Raw genomic sequence first — 23,036 nt, 5'->3', positions numbered from 1 at the left:
TTTAACTCTATCTTAAAAAAAAAAACTATATTGCAAACACTGTGGTACAACCCAAATATGCAAAACTGCCTACAGAGTACCCGTGTCTCCTATTTAACTATGTAACACGGTCCCAAATTCCAATAACAAATCACTCACAATAACATCTAACAATAGTAACCCAGGGCATGCCTGTTTACCTCATTCACAACAAAACCTTTTATCAATGACATACACACACAAATGCCCTCTGGTTAATAAACTTGAACCTTCCCTATTCAAATGCCCTCTGGTTAATAAACTTGAACCTTCCCAAGTCAAATGCCCTCTGGTTAATGAGCTTCGCCAAGTGCACTCGCACTCTGGTCCTTCACTCCACACCACCTCACCAGATCCTACTGTGATCAAATCAGTTCCACGGATCTGGAATTTTGGTTGCCCGCAACTGGCCAATTAACAATTATGTCCAAGGATACCTCACTTTAACACTCTTAGCAATTCAACTCAGTCCTGCTAGTTACCTCAGCTGTGGCCCTCTTAACTAAGACCTCGCTCCGAGCATACCCTCAGCAGGGGCTTCAAAAATATGTATTTTAATTAAGTATTGTTTTCTTGACTCTATTGGTTCGTTTAACCAAATCTCACCTTTTATACTATGTTCGGAGGTGGTATCCACCCACCCCATCTTTCTGTTGGATCCTTAAGTGGGTCTCAGTCTGCTCCTCCTCAGGAGTGCGGCTTCCCTGGGGTCCCAATTTGGAGCCCACTGTGCACAGTTTAACCCAGGTCCTGAGGAACGGTCAGCGGGTGGAGTTACACCTCCTGGCAAGCTCACCAAGAATATGGTGGGAATTCTACCCTTGATCAATAATGAGGACAGGCAAAATTAATAATCAATCAAGGTATTACTTTTATTAAAATACTTGTTACAACAAGGAGGCTGGTCGCCCCACCCCCACAGGTGGTGGAGTGAGAGCCCACTGAGTGGAGTTAGTATTTAACCCAGAAGCTAACTCAGGATAGGTCAGAATAGGTGCCACATCGGAGATGTCATACAATGGTTCCAAACACTAACCCCACACATCCTGTGCCAGACCTTGGGCCCCAAATACAAATAACTTGTTGTTTTGTTCAGTACTAAGAACTTAGGGCATTTGTTACTTTGTTCTCTCCCCTAGTTCAAGGTGGAAATGATCTCCCCCTAGGAGGAGGTGACTGACACACAGACACTGGAGACAAGTGATTGGTCCCATTACTCATGCCACCCCTTCACATGGTTTGCAATAAAGACACACATTTCACATATGAAACAATGTTTCCTTCTGACCTCCTTTGCCATACTCCTTGCTGATATTTTGCAGATCAACAGGGACATGTGATAGATAAAGCTGAACCCCTCTCTGGACCCAAGGTGACTGATGCCCATTTGAGGGAGGAAGTGCACCTGCCAACACCAGAATCCGAAAGGAGACATTCCAATAACAAGAGTTTCAACAGTTCAATCATATGAGCACATTCTGCAGATAAGACATCTTAATTATCTGTGTTACTTAGCTAATTCTGATTTCTCCACCACAATCTTTCCCCAGAAGCAGGCTCCAAAACTGAACAATAGCTCTGTTACTGGTGTGCAGGATATGATCTTTACTCTGTCTAGGATTAAGAGGAACCAGTCAATTTCTGTCATATTCTTGGCTGAGTGCCTGAACATCATGGGTTCATTCTACACACACAGAACAGTTAGAACTATATCAAAACGCACACACGCTTTTCTATGTTATAGGAGTTCGTTTCTTTAACATTCTCAAGCCCAATGTCTAGGCTTAAAGAAGGATATCTTAGTACACAAGCATTAGTAAGGTTTAGCAATTGCCCTCACACACCTCTTTTGGTCATGCCCCAAACTACACACATTCTGGCAGGATATTTTTTAAGTGTTACTCAGAAGTATACAGCTGTAACCTCATACCAGCTCCAGACACTGCTGTTTTAGGCAGGTCACAGCACCGAACGACTTTAACCCACTGGGAACAGATGACTGTACATGTTAAGCCTTTGGAATAAGGAGACTGTACCTGTTTTTAAAACCTGGTTAGCTGAAGTCACCCGTTTACTACATATCTACCAATAATTTACCATGATATCTCTGGCATAACTAATACATTTGTTGAGATATGGTAGCCCTTTATAGCGTATCTATCGCGTGATGATGGGCAACACAACCTGCAACCCGCCCTGATCCACAGTCATTATTGTTAATGCTGAGCATAATTCTGATACTCTATTGTATGTCAAATATCAATGAAGCAAGGTGCCAATTCCTTAAGAGCAATGTTGTTGTCATGCCTACTCCTGCTCCTAAACCATCGGTCCTGGCACACCACATTGCGCACACCTGTTACACCCATTGAACTGCAATAATCATGTAGAGAAAGAATCCTTCTTAAATGTTCAATGCCAAGATTCAGAGAGGGCACAGGGCCAGATATGATGGGTATTTTATTAGTGTCTAGCATGAGAGTCGGTCAGCTCTTTAAAATGCCCCTCATAATGTCATTAAAACCCACATGGACTACGATATAATTCATTTCCATGTCCTGCCTGACGTAGTACATTCGGGAGCAGCTTAGTAACGTAATTTACTTGTTTTTGCACCAGGAATGGTCACATTTCTTACCACGGAGCTGCCCAAAATCCCGGTTGGCGGAGAAGGACGAGGAAATCCGCCCACTCCCACGCGTCGCAGGATTCGGGGAACCCGTTATGGACGGGCGAGAGGCAGGATAACTTGAGCCCATTGTGCCTGGAGCAGGCCTCCGACAGATGGAGAAGCCCCGCTCCATCCAGAGCAGGGACGGAAGGTTGTCGACTTTGAAATCGTAGAAGTAAGCACTGCGGCCGCAGACACAGGTACCCCCAGCGACGAAGGTGCAGGAAGATCAAATCCAAATTGTATTAGTCACATGCACCGAACACAACCGGTGTAGACCTTACAGTGAAATGCTTACTTACGAGCCCCTAACCGACAGTGCCGTTTAAAAAAATACAGATAAGAATAAGAGAAAAGTAGCAAGTAATTAGAGGAGCAGTAGAAAAATATGTGTATAGTCTGGGTAGCCACTTGACTAGATGTTCAGTCTTCTGGCTTGGGGGTAGAAGCTGTTTAGAAAATAACAATAACATTGACAACCAACCCGTCTATAGAGCCAGATTAAACATTTTAGCTTCACTGTCCAAGTAAATATGGAGGAGAGTGTATATAATATTCACTTTTACCTTCATTCTCTTGATTCAGTTCATCCCCTTATTTCATGTTCCTCAGCTCCACTCTCTGTTCCACCACCATATCTCGCAGCGCTCTCAGCTCATCCTAGATGTCAGAGTTGGTGGCAGTCTGGTCAAATGACTGTGCGTGGGCTGTCTACAGCTTCAGTCTTTGGGCTCCTGAGCTTAATTTCAATCCACTCTCTCTCTCTATCCACTTTCTCTCTGAGCCCATGCCTCAAACAAACACAACAGGAACACCAGCAGAGCTACGGCACCCTTCATTCTAAAATGACACCTCTTCAGAACTAATGTGAGCCTAGTCTCATCTGGTCTTGGTGAACCAATACTTGGGAACTGAACACTTGTCTACAGTGGTCTAAGGCACTGCATCTCAGTACATAGCCAAGGTGTTACATAACACAGATAAAAATGACATTATGCCAAGTCGGCCGATTGTGACACAGTCTGAGCTCTACAGAACTTTTCCTCAAGTGAAAAGTCATCAAGGCGGAGCTCCACCTCGTCCTTGGGTAGAAAGGCATCCAGCCAGAGCTCCATCTCGTTTTGGGCTCAAAGGGCCTCTAACCCAAGCTCCACAGATGGAGTTATACCTTCTCCTTGAATGGAAGGGCCTCCAGACAGGGATACACCTCGTCCTTGGGTGGAAAGGCCTCTAGCCCGAGCGCTACAGCTGGAGGTCCTCCTCACCCTTGGGTGGAAGTGCCTCCAGCCAGAGTGACGGGGTCCAATCTTGCTTCCCTTGGGATGTGGTCTGCCCTAAAAGGTCAGTGGTCCTGCCATTCTGAATGACTTAATCCTCTTTGTGCCTTGAGGCACATAAGGCCTACACAAGAAAGCGCCAGTGCTTCCATTTTGTGGCCTTCTTAGTTGGTGTTCCCCAAGTCAGGCTACACTCCATCATTCTAATTGTTCTTCTGCATGTCACAACCATTCTGACTACACTACCGGTCAAAAGTTTTAGAACATCTACTCATTCAAGAGTTTTTCTTTATTTGTACTATTTTCTACATTGTAGAATAATAGTGAAGACATTAAAACTATGAAATAACACACATGGAATCATGTAGTGACCAAAAAAGTGTTAAACAAATCTAAATATATTTAACATTTGCGATTTTTCAAAGTAGACACCCTTTGCACACTCTTGGCATTCTCTCAACCAGCTTCATGAGGTGGTCACCTGTAATGCATTTGAATTAACAGGTGTGCCTTCTTAAACGTTCATTTGTGGAATTTCTTTCCTTCTTAATGCGTTTGAGCCAATTAGTTGGGTTGTGACAGTGTGTGTGTGTGTGTGTGTGTGTGTGTGGGGGGGGGGGGGGGGTATATACAGAAGATGGCCCTATTTGGTAAAAGACCAAGTCCATATTATGGCAAGAACAGCTCAAATAAGCCAAGAGAAATTACAGTCCATCCTTACTTTAAGACGAAGGTTGAAATGAAGATGAAGGTTAAAATGGAAAATTTCAAGAACTTTGAAAGTTTCTTCAAGTGCAGTCGCAAAAACCATCAAGCGCTATGATGGAAGTGGCTCTCATGAGGACCACCACCGGAATGGAAGACCCCGAGTTACCTCTGCTGCAGAGGATACGTTCATTAGAGTTATCAGCCTTAGAAATTGCAGCCCAAATAAATGCTTCACAGAGTTCAAGTAACAGACACAACTCAACATCAACTGTTCTGAGGAATCAGGCCTTCATGGTCGAATTGCTGAAAAGAAACCACTACTAAAGGACACCAATAAGAGGAAGAGACTTGCTTGGGCCAAGAAACACGAGCAACGGACATTAGACCGGTGGAAACTTGTCCAAATTGGAGATTTTATGTTCCACCCACCGTGTCTTTGTCAGACATGGTGTCGGTGAACACATGATCTCCGCATGTGTATTTCCCACCATAATGGAGGAGGAGGTGTTATGGTGTGGAGGTGCTTTGCTGGTAACACTGTCTGATTTATGGCACACTTAATTCAAGGCACAATTAACCAGCATGGCTACCACATCATTCTGCAGTGATACTCCATCCCATCTGGTTTGGGCTTAGTGGGGCTATCATTTGTTTTTCAACAGGACAATGACCCAACACATCTCCCAGCTGTGTAAGGGCTATTTTACCAAAAAGGAGAGTGATGGAGTGCTGCATCAGATGACCTGGCCTCCACAATCACCCGACCTCAATCAAATTGAGATGGTTTGCGATGAGTCGGACCTCAGAGTGAAGGAAAAGCAGCCAACAGGTGCTCAGCATATGTGGGAACTCCTTCAAGACCGTTGGAAAAGCATTCCTCATGAAGCTGGTTGAGAGAATACCAAGAGTGTGCAAAGCTGTCATCAAGGCAAAGGGTGGCTATATGAAGAACCAAATATAAAGTATATTTTGATTTGTTTAACACTTTTTTTTGGTTACGACATGACGACGTGTTATTTTATAGTTTTGATGTCTTCACTATTATTCTACAATGTAGAACATAGTAAAAATAAAGAAAAACCCTTGAATAAGTAGGTGTTCTAAAACGTTTGATAATAGTGATAATTATTAGTGATAATAATGGTAGAAACCTCCACTGTGCAGTCAATCATCTCCAAAATGAAGGCCACCACTTGCTGCCTTACTTCCTACTCAAAACCGGTTCATCTAGCTTGCTTATGTTTGTTCAGCCAGCGTCACCACCCTGATCAACAAGTTCCTGCTGACCTGAGAGGTATCACTGATCTTCAAAACAGCTGCAGTCACCCCCTTACCCGAAGAAATCCAGGCAATTGAATGCAAGCTTTAAAAAAATTACATCTAGCCTGTCTATTTATGGGTTGACATATGCTTGACTTGCTCAGTTTCCCACCACAAAACACCAAAAATAGTAGAACCAGCTCACCTGCTTTTAATCTATGATTGGCCCCTACACCGAACGTTCGAATAAATAGATCCTATAAAATAATTTTATCTCACATTATTACTCCATACACTACACGGACTTAGTTCTCAGTTGACCAAATACATGCTTCTCTGCTATTTCATATTTGTTAATGAAACGTGTAAATAAATCCAACCGAATAGAACATATTCGAATAGAACATTATAGGCTATTAACTTGAAAAACTTCACCGTGCACGTTTTTGGAGCGTTCAACCTACAAAGCATTCCTGAATAAGGATTCCATGAATGTGACTCGTTGTCACCACAGCAACAACGGGACGCCAAGCAATGCGCAATTGCTTGTAGGCATATCGATTGTAGAGGAATTTTGCAGCAGAATAATGCCTCCAAAGAAGAAGAAAGGGAAAAGTAATATCAATAAAAAAAATAAGAAAGCTAATGAGGGTATGTTTATTTGTTTTCTCAGGGCTGCTTACTGTTACATTTTCGATTTAATATGTTTAATTTTCGTAATTATTTAAACCTTATTTTGCCTGTTAGAAAGAGCGCACACTTTTAACGGGGCTCTGCATATCTGAGGATTGTCTAATTCACTGTGTTCATGCAGGGGGAATTGAATTGGAGGAGAAGTACAGGCGGAGTGCATTGGATGTAACAGTTCTGAGGGACCATCTTGGTGAGAACGCTACACTGCGGCCACTTCTCTAGAGCTCCTAAAATGCGTTCATTAAAAGCAGCGCAGCGACTCTAAAATGTAGGCTATTCTAGGGTAACCTTGGTATGTTTTTGCTACAATCATCAAATAAGTCAGTTAAGTCAGTTCAACTATATATATTTATAGATAGATATATTATAAATTCATGATCATCTGGAGATTAGAACAAATGAACTAGCCTGGGTGCCACCTGTTTCTGCTCTCTTGTCAACTTCTAATGGAATGACAGTGGAGAAGGCAAGAGCACAACACATCTTTTGACTAGGCTACCTATTAGGAGGTTAAAACACTTAACTCAAATAATTACACAGGGATCCCACACCACTTCTGATATGTACTGATTTCAATATAAACAACTATGAATTGATTGAACAATAACTACAACGTTATTTTACACACTGATCAAATACATACTCCATGTGTGACAGCTCTGCGAGGGGATGTGGCACAGCAGGCCCAGTCCATCAGTCATGACCTGAGATCTCGTATGCGGGACATGGAGCAGGAGCTCCACCATGAGAGACTGGACCGCAAAGACGTCAATGCAGGTTGGTGGGAGGGAACAATCTCAAACACACGCATACGTACGCGCACACAGTAACGCACTATATACACACACACACACTCAATATGCATACTATCGTGCTCCACACTGTCGTGCTCAGAGTGCATTCTCCGACCACGTTCTCTTGAGTACATTCTTGTGAGGACTAGAGTGTGGAGAATGCATCAAACGATACATTTGAGAAGGACTCGCACTCCCCCTACTGTATTACCTCACACTTGACCTCCCCATTCACTGAACCTTCTTCCAAGATATACACAAAAAGCAAGCGTTTTGCTTCTTAATTATCAGCTAGATATGTGAATCGTAATAATCTAGCTAGCCAGCTAGTTAAACAGGCAAGAATAACCTAAAACTACTGTTATGGAAGGTGGATGTACATTTTCCTTGGGTGGCTACCAATACTTCATGGCTAGTTAGCCAGTTAGCCCTATTGACTTACTATGGACTTACCCATTCACTGAACCGTCTTCCACCCAGGACAACAATGGCAATAGAGACAAAACAAAATATACACAAAGCAACCGTTTTACTTCATAACTATCAGCTGGCTATATGTGAATCGTAATAATGTAGCTAACCAGATAGTTTAACAGGCAAATGTCCTAAAACTAATATTATGCAAGAGAGTAAATTCTTAGACCTATTGACTTATTATGGGCTTGCAATCTACAGTACATAGGCAGGTAAACATGCCAAAATGAACACATCATGTATTTATTATAGTATCAAGATAACATATTGTAGTCAGGCAACATATAAGATGTAAATAGGCAACATTTCATTCCGAAGGCGGAGAGTATTTTCTCTCAGCTCAAATAATGGCCGCCATTGATTTCAAGAAATGTTACTTAATTTTTTATGTGGTTGCGTCATATGTCTTTGTGTACTTTCCGTTAACTTATCCCGTGTCCTCTGCTCCGTTTTCGCATACTTTGATTTGGACTCATACTCCTACCCTCCCGCGCGGTAGTATGCATTTTGAGAAACACCCTAGGTGTCTTGAAAAGCGCTTAAAATGAAATGGATCATTCTTTATTATTAGTAGGTAGCGCTTTAGGTAATATGTAATACTGTCATACCTCGCAGATCTCACCCGTCAGCATAAGACCATGCAAACAGACATGACGGTCAAAGTGAAAAGGCTGGGGGGTGAGGCCATTTTGCTGCGAGAACAGCTTGGTAAGCTATTGAACACATGTAAGCTTCCTACAGTATAGCCAGTTCATTCAAGCTGCAACAATTGTTGTTTTAGTAAGAATCAGAAACATTGTAAGTGATGACTGTTTATGTCCTGTCCTGTCCTGTCCGTCCGTCCGTCCGTCTGTCTGTCTGTGCTCAGCTCAGTGTCAGGAGGAGTTGAGGGCAGAAAGGAAAGCGCATGAGCAGCTGCAGCAGGAGAAGGATACCACAATAGCTGACTTACAAAACAAACTGGACAACATGGAGACCAACTATGAGAAGATTCTGCATGTGAGTGAACTGATTTCAGCTCATCAAAGGGGGCTTACGTTGTAACATTATCACAGAGAACGAGTATGAAAGGAATACAAACAAGTGTGTTATTTGCCTGAAGAAAATGAATGTCGGGCAATGATATTGATGCTTTTGCTACCACGGATTATGTCTTTGATAGCAACGTGTGCTATAGATGTGATAACGTTTGAGATATTATATATATGTCTTGTCTTTCTCTTCAGGAGAATGATTCCCAGTGGGATTCCCAATTGGCACTATGTTCCCTGTATGGTGCACTACTTGGCTCTCGTCAAAAGTAGGGAATAGAGTGCTTTTTGGGACACACACCCTCTCTCTGATATAACAATTTTTGATTGACCCCTACCAGGACACTTTGGACAGTTTGACCTCCCAACTGGCTGAGGCTCGACTGCGGTGGGAGCAGGAGAGTACTGTTGTCCATCAGGAATACAAAGAGCTGCTCTCTGACTTTGGCTTGAACTCACTGGACATCTGAAAGGCTCTTATGTAACCAGGGCCCGTATTCATAAAATGTCTCAGGGTAAGAGTGCAGATCTCAGATCCATGTCTCCCCCCTTTCACCCCCCTGTCCATGTACATTTCATTATAATCTAAAAGGCTAAATGGATCCTAGATCAGCACTCCCACTCTGATGATCTTTATGAATACTGGCCCTTATCACCACCACATTGTTTCATTGCTACTATAAGACCAGGCACACCAGGGGCTCGTATGTGTCAATAACATTACATGGACAGTGAGGACCTGATCTACATCAGCACTCCTACTCTGACACTTGACACACATTATGGTAAAGTAAATAGATCGATTCCATGTGGATTTGAAGTCATTCATAACGAGAAGGAAAACTTAATGACAATAATGTAAGAACCAGTGTTTGATTCATTTGGTTACTGTGTCTTTCATGATGTATAATACTTCTTAAAATACTTCTTAAAAACATGCAGTTGTTTGATTTTCTTCCTATAGTTATTGTGGTATTGATGGTCATTCACAAATATTACGTTTTTGAGTCTTTGGGGTGACACAAATTGTCATTTGAAATGATCCACAGTAACTTACATACTAACTCTCAAACTAATGGCTATTGTTTGAGAGTGAAACAACTACTGTGCATTTATTGGCTTTTTTACTCTTACAACACATATTTATGGAAGTAAGGAAGTTAGCTTATGTATCGTACATTTCCACCAGGGTGCGTCTTCCATATTTCCTGATAGTCATTCAGGTATTTTATTGAACACTATCTTTTCATGTCCACTAGATGTGGCTGATCATGGCACAACACTAGTCTCAACGTCAACAGTGAAGAGGTGACTCCGGGATGCTGGCCTTCTAGGCAGAGTTCCTCTGTCCAGTGTCTGTTCTTTTGCCCATCTTAATATTTTCTTTATATTGGCCAGTCTGAGATATGTTTTTTTCTTTGCAACTCTGCCTAGAAGGCCAGCATCCCGGAGTCGCCTCTTCACTGTTGACGTTGAGACTGGTGTTTTGCGGGTACTATTTAATGAAGCTGCCAGTTGAGGACTTGTGAGGCATCTGTTTCTCAAACTAGACACTCTAATGTACTTGTCCTCTTGCTTAGTTGTGCCCTGGGGCCTCCCACTCCTCTTTTTATTCTGGTTAGAGCCAGTTTGCGCTGTTATTTGAAGGGAGTAGTACACAGTGGTGTACAAGATCTTCAGTTTTTCAGCAATTTCTCACATGGAGTAGCCCAAGAATAGACTGACGAGTTTCAGAAGAAATTATTTGTTTCTGGCCATTTTGAGCCTGTAATCGAACCCACAAATGCTGATGCACCAGGTACTCAACTAGTCTAAAGAAAGCCAGTTTTATTGCTTCTTTAATCAGGACAACAGTTTTCAGCTGTGCTAACATAATTGCAAAAGGGTTTTCTAATGATCAATTAGACTTTTAAAATGATAAACTTGCTGATATAGGCCTCTGTACGCCTATATAGATATTCCATAAAAAATCAGCCATTTCCAGCTACAATAGTCATTTACAACATTAACAATGTCTACACTGTATTTCTGATATTTATGCTATTTTAATGCACAAAAAAATGTGCTTGTCTTTCAAAAGTGACACCAAACTTTTGAACGGTAGTGGTTACATACAACGAAAATAAAACTATTCAAAAATAGATGAAATGGGAAACCAAGAGGTACAAACAATGGAGTGTAAAAGACAAATGATTAAAAAGAGCCATGGCCCAGTAAATGTGATTTTGTGTAGCTAGATTAAACCTAATATTCCCTGAGGGAGAAGGGATAAACAGACTTATCTTCCAAGATTGTTCATTTGTGAGTCGTCTACAAGGACTTGTGCAGTTTTTTACTCTCGTCTCACATTACCTTAGAGATGAGAATAAAAAAAACTGCACAAGTTCTTTAGGCTAAGTTTGTGCTTACAACCAATGAACACATGATGAAGTCTGAAACTTTATTTGAGCGCCAATATTTGCTTCTTCAACCATAAGAAGCACTTTCTCCACTGGGGCCCGTAGGCGTCTCTGCTGCGTTCTGCTGTTTTCCTTGTGCTTCCACAGCAGCTAACGATCCACACTTCCCTTAAATTCACTCCAATAAGAAGTATGAACCCAACTTCATTTTAGTCATGTCATTGCAATTAGTTTGTTTGTGAATCGCAACTCCACAAGTAGACAGAAATCACCAGACTCTATCCTCGGTCACATTGGTGGGAAGGTTTACATGAGCCCTATGACTTCACTGGTTCAAACAGTCTATCGTCTGATCGTTGCGATACAGGATGTCATTTGTGTCAATTAAGTGGCAGCCGTATCTGCTGCAGATGCATAAAAAGAGCTGTTAGCGTCTGATGTAAACCCATGATGCACACTGGAGCAAATAATACTGTGTGCTGATACTCTATACTGCCATGATTATTTACTCCATGGTGTACAGGTTTCTATCACTGTCTCACTATCACAAATCTGAGATTGTCTTCAGCTGATGAATCATTACACACTGCTGCGATTGCCCGTGAAAGCATCTGTGTGTTTTTTTGTGTGTGTGTGTGTGTGCGTGCGTGTCCGATATGTTAGCCACTGCTGGTGGTCATCACTGTTAACACGGACATCAGCCAGCCTCAGCCCGGTCAATTCCTGCCAGTCTGCACAGCGTGATATCAACCCAGAGCATATCGGACTGCTTTTTGTGAGCTAGGCCCATCTCCAGGCTAGCTGAAGAGGTCCATCAGCCAATTTCTTGGGCTACAATACCTACTTTGCCAATTGGCCTGGACCCTTTTACTGCCGACATGGAGCCCCGCCGATCCAGTTTCAACAGGCTCTTCGGTCGCGATGTCCCCCGAAGGCCCTTTTGCTAGCCTGCTATCCCAGGCCCGCTAGCTGTCTGAATCGCTGTGTCTCCAACTTGCCTAGCTACTCACTATGATCACTTGGCTATGCATGCCTCTCCCTAATGTCAATATGCCTTGTCCATTGCTGTTCTGGTTAGTTATTATTGTCTAATTTCACTGTAGAGCCTCCAGCCGTGCTCAATATGTCTTAGCTAGCCCGTTTGTTCCACCCCCCACAGATGCAGTGACCTCACCTGGCATAAATGGTGCTTCTAGAGACAAAACCTCTCTCATCGTCACTCAATGCCTAGGTTTACCTCCACTGTATTCACATCCTACCATACCCTTGTCTGTACATTATGCTTTGAATCTATTCTTTCGCGCACAGAAATCTGCTCCTTTCACACTCTGTTCCGAACGCACTAGACAACCAGTTATTATAGCCCTTAGCCGTACCCTTATCCTACTCCTCCTAAATTCCTCTGGTGATGTAGAGGTTAACCCAGGCGATGCAGCGCCTAGCTCCACTCCCATTCCCCAGGCGCTCTCATTTTTTAAAACTTCTGTAACCGTAAAAGCCTTGGTTTCATGCATATTAACATCAGAAGCCTCCTCCCTAAGTCTGTTTTACTCACTGCTTTAGCACACTCCGCCAACCCGGATGTCCTAGCCGTGTCTCAATCCTGGCTCAGGAAGGCCACAAAAAATCTTGAAATTTCCATCCCTAACTTTAACATTTTCTGACAAGATAGAACTGCCAAAGGCGGCGGAGTTGCAAAAGACTGCAGAGATAGCCTGCAGAGTTCTATTATACTATTCAGGTCTGTGCCCAAACAATTCGCGCTTCTACTTTAAAAAAATCACCTTTCCAGAAACAAGTCTCTCACCATTGCCGCTTGTTAAAGACCCCCTTCAGCCCCCAGCTTTGTCCTGGACACCATATGTGAATTGATTGCCCCACATCTATCTTCAGAGTTTGTCCTGTTAAGTAACCTAATCTGGGACATGCTTAACACCCCGGCCGTCCTACAATCTAAGCTAGATGCCCTCAATCTCACACAAATTATCAAGGAACCTACCAGATACATCTCTAAATCTGTAACCATTGGCATTCTCTTAGATATCATCCTGACCAACTTGCGTTCTAAATACACCTCTGCTGTCTTCAACCAGGAACTCAGAGACCATTGCCTCATTGCCTGCGTGCATAACGACCACCCCTCATCACTGTCAAACGCTCCCTAAAACACTTCAGCGAGCAGGCCTTTCTAATCCACCTGGCCCGGGTATCCTGGAAGGATATTGACCTCATCCAGTCAGTAGAGGATGCCTGGTTGTTCTTTAAAAGTGCTTTCCTCACCATCTTAAATAAGCATGCCCTATTAAAAAAATGTAGAACTAAGAACAGATATAGCCCTTGGTTTACCCCAGACTTGACTGCCCTTGACCAGCACAAAAGCATCCTGTGGCATTCTGCATTAGCATCGAATAGCCCCCGCGATATGCAACTTTTCAGGGAAGTCACGAACCAATATACTCAGTCAGTTAGGAAAGCTAAGGCTAGCTTTTTCAAGCAGAAATTTGCATCCTGTAGCACTAATTTCAAAAAGTTTTGGGACACCGTAAAGTCCATGGAGAATAAGAGAACCTCCTACCAGCTGCCCACTACCCTGAGGATAGGAAACATTGTCACCGCCGATAAATCTACGATAAACGATAATGTCAATAAGCATTTTTCTATGGCTGGCCATGCTTTCCTCCTGGCTACCCCTATCCCAGGCCAGCATCTCAGGACCCCCTGCAGAAACTTGCCCCGCTTCTCCTTCACCCAAATCCAGACAGCTGATGTTCTGAAAGAGCTGCAAAATCTGGATCCCTACATATCAGCTGGGCAAGACAATCCGGGCCCTCTTTTTCTAAAATGATCAGCCGAAATTGTTGCAACCCCTATTACTAGCCTGTTCAACATCTCTTTTGTATTGTCTGAGATCCCCAAAGATTTGAAAGCTGCCGCGGTCATCCCCCTCTTTAAAGCGGAGACACTCTAGACCCAAACTGTTATAAACCTATATCCATCCTGCGCTGCCTTTCTAAAATCTTTGAAAGCCAAGTCAACAAACAGGTCACTGACCATTTCGAATCCCACCGTACCTTCTCCACTATGCAATCTGGTTTCCGAGCTGGTCATGGGTGCACCTCAGCCACGATCAAGGTCCTAAACGATATCATAACCACCATCGATAAAAGACAGTTCTGTGCAGCCGTCTTCATCGACCTGGCCAAGGCTTTCGACTCTGTCAATCACCACATTCTCAATCACCGCAGACTCAATAGCCTTGGCTTCTCAAATGACTGCCTCGCCTGGTTCACCAACTACTTCTCAGATAGAGTTCAGTGTGTCAAATCTGAGGGCCTGTTGCCCGGACCTCTGGCAGTCTCTATGGGGGTACCACAGGGGTCAATTCTTGGCCGACTCTTTTCTCTGTATATATCAATGATATCGCTCTTGCTGCTGGTGATTCTCTGATCCACCTCTACGCAGACGACACCATTCTGTATACATCTGGCTTTTCTTTGGACATCATGCTAACAAACCTCCAAACGTGCTTCAATGCCATATAACACTCCTTCCGAGGCCTCCAACTGATTTTAAATGCAAGTAAAACTAAGTGCATGCTCTTCAACCGATTGCTGCCCGCACCCTCCCGCCCGACTAGCAGCACTACTCTGGACGGTTCGGACTGTGAGAATATATGGACAACTACAAATACTTAGGTGTCTGGTTAGAATGTAAACTCTCCTTCCAGACTCACATTAAGCATCTTCAATCCAAAATTAAATCTAGATTCGTCTTCCTACTTCACAACAAAGCCTCCTTCACTCATGCTGCCAAACATACCGTCATAAAACTGACTATCCTACCGATCCTTGACTTTTGCAATGTCATTTACAAAATAGTCTCCAACACTCTACTCAGTAAATTGGATGTAGTCTATCAGAGTGCCATCCGTTTTGTCACCAAAGTCCCATAAACTACCCACCACTGCGACCTGCATGCTCTCGTTGGCTGGCCCTCACTACATATTCGTTGCCAAACCCACTGGCTCCAGGTCATCTATAAGTCTATTTTAGGTAAAGCCCCACCTTATCTCAGCTCACTGGTCACCATAGCAACACCCACCCGTATATACCAGAAGGTATATTTCACTGGTCACCCCCAAAGCCAACACTTGCTTTGGCCGCCTTTCCTTCCAGTTCTCTGCTGTCAATGACTGGAACGAATTGCAAAAATCACTGAAGCTGGAGTCTTATATCTGCCTCTCTAACTTTAAGCATCAGCTGTCAGAGCAGCCCACCGATCACTGTACCTGTACACAGCCAATCTGTAAATAGCACACCCAACTACCTCGTCCCCATATTGTTACTTATCCTCTTGCTCTTTTGCACCTCAGTATCTCTACTTGCACATCATCATCTGCACATCTATCACTCCAATGTTAATGCTGAATTGTAATTATTTTGCCTCCATGGCCTATTTATTGCCTTACCCCCCTACTCTTCTACATTAGCACATACTGTACATAGATTTTTCTATTGTGTTATTGACTGTACATTTATTTATGTGTAACTCTGTGTTGTTGTTTTTGTTGCACTGCTTTGCTTTATCTTGGCCAGGTCGCAGTTGTAAATGAGAACTTGTTCTCAATTGGCCTACCTGGTTAAATAAAGGTGAAATAAATCAAATAAATAAAAGTTTAAAAAAGACTAAGAGCCATAGATTCTTCATTACAGGAAACAGTATTGAGTTTTGGGGCAAAACCCAGTATCATCCCCATCCTATCTAGAGAGAATTCTATTGCCTCATTCAAATCAGAATGGGTTCCAACTTCCATGGCGATGCCAGGGGAGTCACACATGGACTGCAGGCCTTAAGTTTGCGTCCATTTGATCAATTCCTGCATCTCCGAGGCTGCTGGATGGTGATCTGCTTTATTTATGTTGTGCTAGCAGCGGAGATCGCAGGGGATGAGAAGTCTATCTCACGACAAGCAGAGCTCAACACGGCACACAGGTGGTGATGTGTTGGTAGGCTATGCAATGCCAACTTTAGTGCAAATGGTGGTTTGGGCCAGTCTTCATACACTGTATCAGAGTATGGGTGCTGATCTAGGATCAGATTAGCCTTTTAGATCATCATGAATAAGACTAGGTGGAGAGGGAGGCCCTGATCCTAGACCAGCACTCCTACTCGGAGACGTCTTATGAATACAGGCCCTTGTCTAGAGAGGCATCTGTATGACGAGAGAAAAGGAGAGGGAGAACTGGGGTTGGGTAACAATATAAAGAAGTTGTAGCCATCTCTGAGGTGTCATCGCTGCAGTCATGGATAGAGGTAGAGAAAACCCCATTGAGGAAATGCAGACAGATTGAGTTGTGAATAGGGTTGCAAATCTTTAGTAATTTGGGTAATTAACAGAAAATGTATGGCAATATATCGTAACCTTGGTCATTTATACTTGAATAACTTGAATCCATATACAGTTTTATTTACAGTGCCTTGCGAAATTATTCGGCCCCCTTGAACTTTGCGACCTTTTGCCACATTTCAGGCTTCAAACATAAAGATATAAAACTGTATTTTTTTGTGAAGAATCAACAACAAGTGGGACACAATCATGAAGTGGAACAACATTTATTGGATATTTTTAAAAAATTTAACAAATCAAAAACTGAAAAATTGGGCGTGCAAAATTATTCAGCCCCTTTACTTTCAGTGCAGCAAACTCTCTCCAGAAGTTCAGTGAGGATCTCTGAATGATCCAATGTTGACCTAAATGACTAATGATGATAAATACAATCCACCTGTGTGTAATCAAGTCTCCGTATAAATGCACCTGCACTGTGATAGTCTCAGAGGTCCGTTAAAAGTGCAGAGAGCATCATGAAGAACAAAGAACACACCAGGCAGGTCCGAGATACTGTTGTGAAGAAGTTTAAGCCACCTGGGAGACACACCAAACATGTGGAAGAAGGTGCTCTGGTCAGATGAAACCAAAATTGAACTTTTTGGCAACAATGCAAAACGTTATGTTTGGCGTAAAAGCAACACAGCTGAACACACCATCCCCACTGTCAAACATGGTGGTGGCAGCATCATGGTTTGGGCCTGCTTTTCTTCAGCAGGGACAGGGAATATGGTTAAAATTGATGGGGAGATGGATGGAGCCACATACAGGACCATTCTGGAAGAAAACCTGATGGAGTCTGCAAAAGACCTGAGACTGGGATGGAGATTTGTCTTCCAACAAGACAATGATGCAAAACATAAAGCAAAATCTACAATGGAATGGTTCAAAAATAAACATATCCAGGTGTTAGAATGGCCAAGTCAAAGTCCAGACCTGAATCCAATCGAGAATCTGTGGAAAGAACTGAAAACTGCTGTTCACAAATGCTCTCCATCCAACCTCACTGAGCTCGAGCTGTTTTGCAAGGAAGAATGGGAAAAAAATTCAGTCTCTCGATGTGCAAAACTGATAGAGACATACCCCAAGCCACTTACAGCTGTAATCACAGCAAAAGGTGGCGCTACAAAGTATTAACTTAAGGGGGCTGAATAATTTTGCACGCCCAATTTTCCAGTTTTTGATTTGTTAAAAAAGTTTGAAATATCCAATAAATGTCGTTCCACTTCATGATTGTGTCCCACTTGTTGTTGATTCTTCACAAAAAAATACAGTTTTATATCTTTATGTTTGAAGCCTGAAATGTGGCAAAAGGTTGCAAAGTTCAAGGGGGCCGAATACTTTCGCAAGGCACTGTATATATCTGTGTCCATAATGTCCATGAGTTCTAGTAGATAAACCATATGGTTCAAGAAAAAATAGCCTAATTAATGAAAAAAAGCTTCTAAATCAACAATGGCATTATTTTCAATTACCTCTGCAACTCATTCAACTATTGACTTTTTTCGCAACTGCCACCAGTTTGATGCCAAAAAATGTACAACAAAGACATATTGACATACAGTACCAGTCAAAAGATTGGACACACCTAGTGATTCAAGGGTTTTTCTTTATTTTTACTATTTTCTACATTGTAGAATAATAGTGAAGACATCAACACTATGAAATAACACAAATGGAATCATGTAGTAATTAAAAAAGTGTTAAACTAATCAATATATATTTTATATTTGAGATTCTTCAAAGTAGCCTTAAGAAGGAAAGAAATTCCACAAATGAACTTCTAACAAGGCACAGCTATTAATTGAAATGCATTCCAGGTGACTACCTCATGAAGCTGGTTGAGAGAATGCCAAGAGTGTGGAAAGCTGTCATCAAGGCAAAGGGTGGTTACTCTGAAGAATCTCAAATATATTTTTGATTTGTTTAACACTTTTTTGGTTACTACATGATTCCATATGTGTTATTTCATAGTTTTGATGTCTTCACTATTATTATACAATATAGAAAATAGTTGTTTTTTTAAAATAAGAAAATAAAAAAATCACTTTATTGGTCAAGTGCACACAATGTCCAACTTAAATTTGACTTCCGCTTTTAACCCAACCCCTCCGTAAGACATACATATATATACATATACAGGTTTTGGAGAGGTGCCGGGGCTTCCACACTGTGTTGTGGTGGATTAAGGGCCTTGCTCAAAGGCACAGAGGCAGGCAATGGCATCTATGATTTGACACCAGCAACCCTTCAGTGGCCAACTCACTTCCCGACAGATTCGATCTAGCAAACTCTCCGGGTGCTGGATCGCCCCTCTAACTGCTAGGATACCTGCCAATTTACCTGTGAATATTGTTCACCATACGTGTGAAAATTTTGCATGGCCTGACAACGTTGAATAAAGACAATAGGACAAACAGGAAACCCTCAGATCGGCGGTTTATGTTTTAAGAAATGTATTTATATTGGAATAAAAATGACAACATAAGAAAATAAAGCATATAAAATATAGCAGCCAAATCCTGCCACCCTACTCAGGGTCTCCCAGTGAAAGTCTCAGAGTGCTAGTTCTACATGACGATTCCTCTTCATTCCAATTCAACTCCCTTTAGCCTTCAAGGTAATTGGCAATCTTATTCCAACTACGCTTGATTGAACGTCTGTAAATGTTTTCGATGCATAAAAGTTGGGAGCACAGAATCCCACTATCCATTCCCTAAACTCGGGAGTTCATCCAGCTGACCCCACGTTGTCTCAGTGTCTGTCCCAAACGGCGCCCTATTCCCTGTATAGTGCACACTTATTTTGTCCAGAGCGGGGAATAGCAAAAGGGTGCCATTTTGTATGCAACCTCTGTGACCTAGCAACTACATACAATCTCCTTATAGAAAAACCTGCAGATGGAATGCTTGAATGCATCATAATTCATCATGCCTGTAGACTGTGTGTGCAGTATGTGTGTGCTTGTATGTGGACGTGGGTGTGTGTGTGTGTGTGTTCACACAAGTTCAATTTGATGTGGATACTGGTTAAGGTGAGGGCTTGTAGAAACAAAGAGCCCCTGGAACCTCCATTGGGAAACCCTTGTTGAGCATTCTGTATTCACACACCTACGACAATAAAGTTCCATAAGAGGATTGACACTATAGCCTCTATATGATATAACAATGAGCGCTGTACAGCTTATTCTTTAACCCCTCTCTCTGTATCTTTAGGAGCTCAAAAACAAACACACTGTACAGCAAACACCTCTCAGAGAATAGTCACACAGCAAAACCAGGACGACTTCACTCACAGGGTAAAACTTCTCGTAGAGCATTAAACGAAACGTATTTACGGGTATTCACATTGTATGGAAACATGTCGGACTGGTCTTCAGTGGTAAAATGAACAGACATGAGAAGAAATCGAATCTTTTGAAAACAGATGATGATCCTAAGTCTATTTGTAAAATCAAACTAAGGAAAAGTATGGCTGTGCATATCACGAGTAAAGGAATTGTTAAGTTGCAACACCATATTTGGTGTAATTGAGGGACTTTTAATGGGGAATATGAACTTCATATTTGTTGAATGTGGTGGCATTGGCTACTAAAGGAATTCACTAGCGATTTTCTAGTATTGAAGCAAGAGAACGTTCTTAAAAAGTGGTATTCAAAGCTAGGCTGTAGTGGGGTCGGCAAAATGTACAAAACAAAACATAATATATATATATATATGTATACTGTATATACAGTTGGGCAAAAAAGTATTCAGTCAGCCACCAATTGTGCAAGTTCTCCCACTTAAAAAGATGAGAAAGGCCTGTAATTTTCATCATAGGTACACTTCAACTATGACAGACAAAATGAGAAAAAAAATCCAGAAAGTATTTTTCCAGAAAATCACATTGTAGGACTTTTAATGAATTTATTTGAAAATGATGGTGGAAAATAAGTATTTGGTCAATAACAAAAGCTTATCTCAATACTTTGTTATATACCCTTTGTTGGCAATGACAGAGGTCAAATGTTTTCTGTAAGTCTTCACAAGGTTTTCATACACTGTTGCTGGTATTTTGGCCCATTCCTCCATGCAGATCTCCTCTAGAGCAGTGATGTTTTGGGGCTGTTGCTGGGCAACACGGACTTTCAACTCCCTCCAAAGATTTTCTATGGGGTTGAGATCTGGAGTCTGGCTAGGCCACTCCAGGACCTTGAAATGCTTCTTACGAAGCCACTCCTTCGTTGCCCGGGCGGTGTGTTTGGGATCATTGTCATGCTGAAAGACCCAGCCACGTTTCATCTTCAATGCCCTTGCTCACGATACATGGCCCCATCCATTCTTTCCTTTACACGGATCAGTCGTCCTGGTCCCTTTGCAGAAAAACAGCCCCAAAGCATGATGTTTCCACCCCCATGCTTCACAGTAGGTATGGTGTTCTTTGGATGCAACTCAGCATTCTTTGTCCTCCAAACACGACGAGTTGAGTTTTTACCAAAAAGTAATATTTTGGTTTCATCTGACCATATGACATTTTCCCAATCTTCTTCTGGTTCATCCAAATGCTCTCTAGCAAACTTCAGACGGACCTGGACATGTACTGGCTTAAGCAGGGGGACACGTCTGGCACTGCAGGATTTGAGTCCCTGGCGGCGTAGTGTGTTACTGATGGTAGGCTTTGTTACTTTGGTCCCAGCCCTCTGCAGGTCATTCACTAGGTCCCCCCGTGTGGTTCTGGGATTTTTGCTCACCATTCTTGTGATCATTTTGACCCCACGGGGTGAGATCTTGCGTGGAGCCCCAGATCGAGGGAGATTATCAGTGGTCTTGTATGTCTTCCATTTCCTAATAATTGCTCCTACAGTTGATTTCTTCAAACCAAGCTGCTTACCTATTGCAGATTCAGTTTTCCTTCGCCTAGTGCAGGTCTACAATTTTGTTTCTGGTGTCCTTTGACAGCTCTTTGGTCTTGGCCATAGTGGAGTTTGGAGTGTGACTGTTTGAGGTTGTGGACAGGTGTCTTTTATACTGATAACAAGTTCAAACAGGTGCCATTAATACAGGTAACGAGTGGAGGACAGAGGAGCCTCTTAAAGAAGAAGTTACAGATCTGTGAGAGCCAGAAATCTTGCTTGTTTGTAGGTGATCAAATACTTATTTTCCACCATAATTTGCACATAAATTCATAAAAAATCCTACAATGTCATTTTCTGGATTTTTTTTCTCATTTTGTCTGTCATAGTTGAAGTGTCCCTATGATGAAAATTACAGGCCTCTCTCATCTTTTTAAGTGGGAGAACTTGCACAATTGGTGGCTGACTAAATACTTTTTTGCCCCACTGTATATATACAGTATATACACACTGAGTGTACAAAACATTAACACCACCTTCCTAATATTGAGCTGCACTCCCTTTCGCCCTTTCGTCAGGGCATGGACTCTACAAGGTGTCGAAAGCGTTCCACAGGGATGCCGGCCCATGTTGACTCCAATACATCCCATCGTTGTGTTAATATGGCTGGATGTCCTTTGGGTGGTGGACCATTCTAGATACACACGGGAAACTGTTGAGCGCCAAAAACCCAGCAGCATTGCAGTTCTTAAAACACTAACTGGTGCGCCTGGCACCTACTACCATACCCCATTTAAAGGCACTTGAATGGGGTATGGTAGTCTTGCCCATTCATTCTCTGAATGTCACACATACACAATCCATGTCTCAATTGTCTCAATGTTTAAAAATGGTTCTTTAACCTCCTCTCCTTCATCTACAGTACACTGACTGAAGTGGATTTAACAAGTGACATCAATAAGGCATCATAGCTTTCACCATGATACACCTGGTCAGTCTATGTCATGGAAAGAGCAGGTGTTCCTAATGTTTTTTACACTCAATCAGTGTATATTAGGAACAAAACATTACGAGTACAGATTATTGTATGGAACAATATTAAACATTTTCTGAGAAAGATAATTAGAAAATATAATTTTATTGAGTAAATGTATTTATTGGTTTCTGTATATGAGGAAAATACAATGGATTTATGGTTTATTGTTGATGTAATAAACATAATGATTTTAAGGTTGTGCCATAATATTTGAGGTGGGGTCGCAATAAATTATTGGGAAGAAAATGGTGTACCCAGAAATTCTGGTGGAAAAAATGTGTGCCCCTGCTGAAAAACTTTGAATACCACTGTTCTTAAGGGACCTTTTGCATTTGTGGCCTGCTGCCGTAAGGGATATAGATTTAAGGCATTATGAAAATAGACAACAGTTCCTTCTACAGTCTCAGACCCTCATTGACCCAAACTAAGCTATCTGCTCAGTCATTTCATTAACA

At 42.1% G+C, this 23,036-nt stretch overlaps 1 protein-coding gene across 1 annotated transcript; it reads left to right on the top strand.

Moving 5' to 3' along the window:
- The first annotated feature begins 6,431 nt into the window (after window positions 1-6,431).
- Window positions 6,432-9,863, top strand: drc12 (dynein regulatory complex subunit 12 homolog). The gene is made up of 6 exons (XM_036965169.2): window positions 6,432-6,585; window positions 6,749-6,817; window positions 7,285-7,404; window positions 8,511-8,603; window positions 8,764-8,894; window positions 9,268-9,863. Exons 1-6 carry the CDS (start codon window positions 6,522-6,524, stop codon window positions 9,394-9,396), a joined length of 606 nt encoding a protein of 201 aa, XP_036821064.2. The 5' UTR covers window positions 6,432-6,521; the 3' UTR covers window positions 9,397-9,863.
- The last annotated feature ends 13,173 nt before the right edge of the window (window positions 9,864-23,036 follow it).

This window comes from Oncorhynchus mykiss, chromosome 27 (assembly GCF_057628025.1).
Source record: "Oncorhynchus mykiss isolate SJ-2025 chromosome 27, ASM5762802v1, whole genome shotgun sequence".
NCBI lineage: Eukaryota > Metazoa > Chordata > Actinopteri > Salmoniformes > Salmonidae > Oncorhynchus > Oncorhynchus mykiss.
This window is presented reverse-complemented; position numbering and strand designations above follow the sequence as displayed.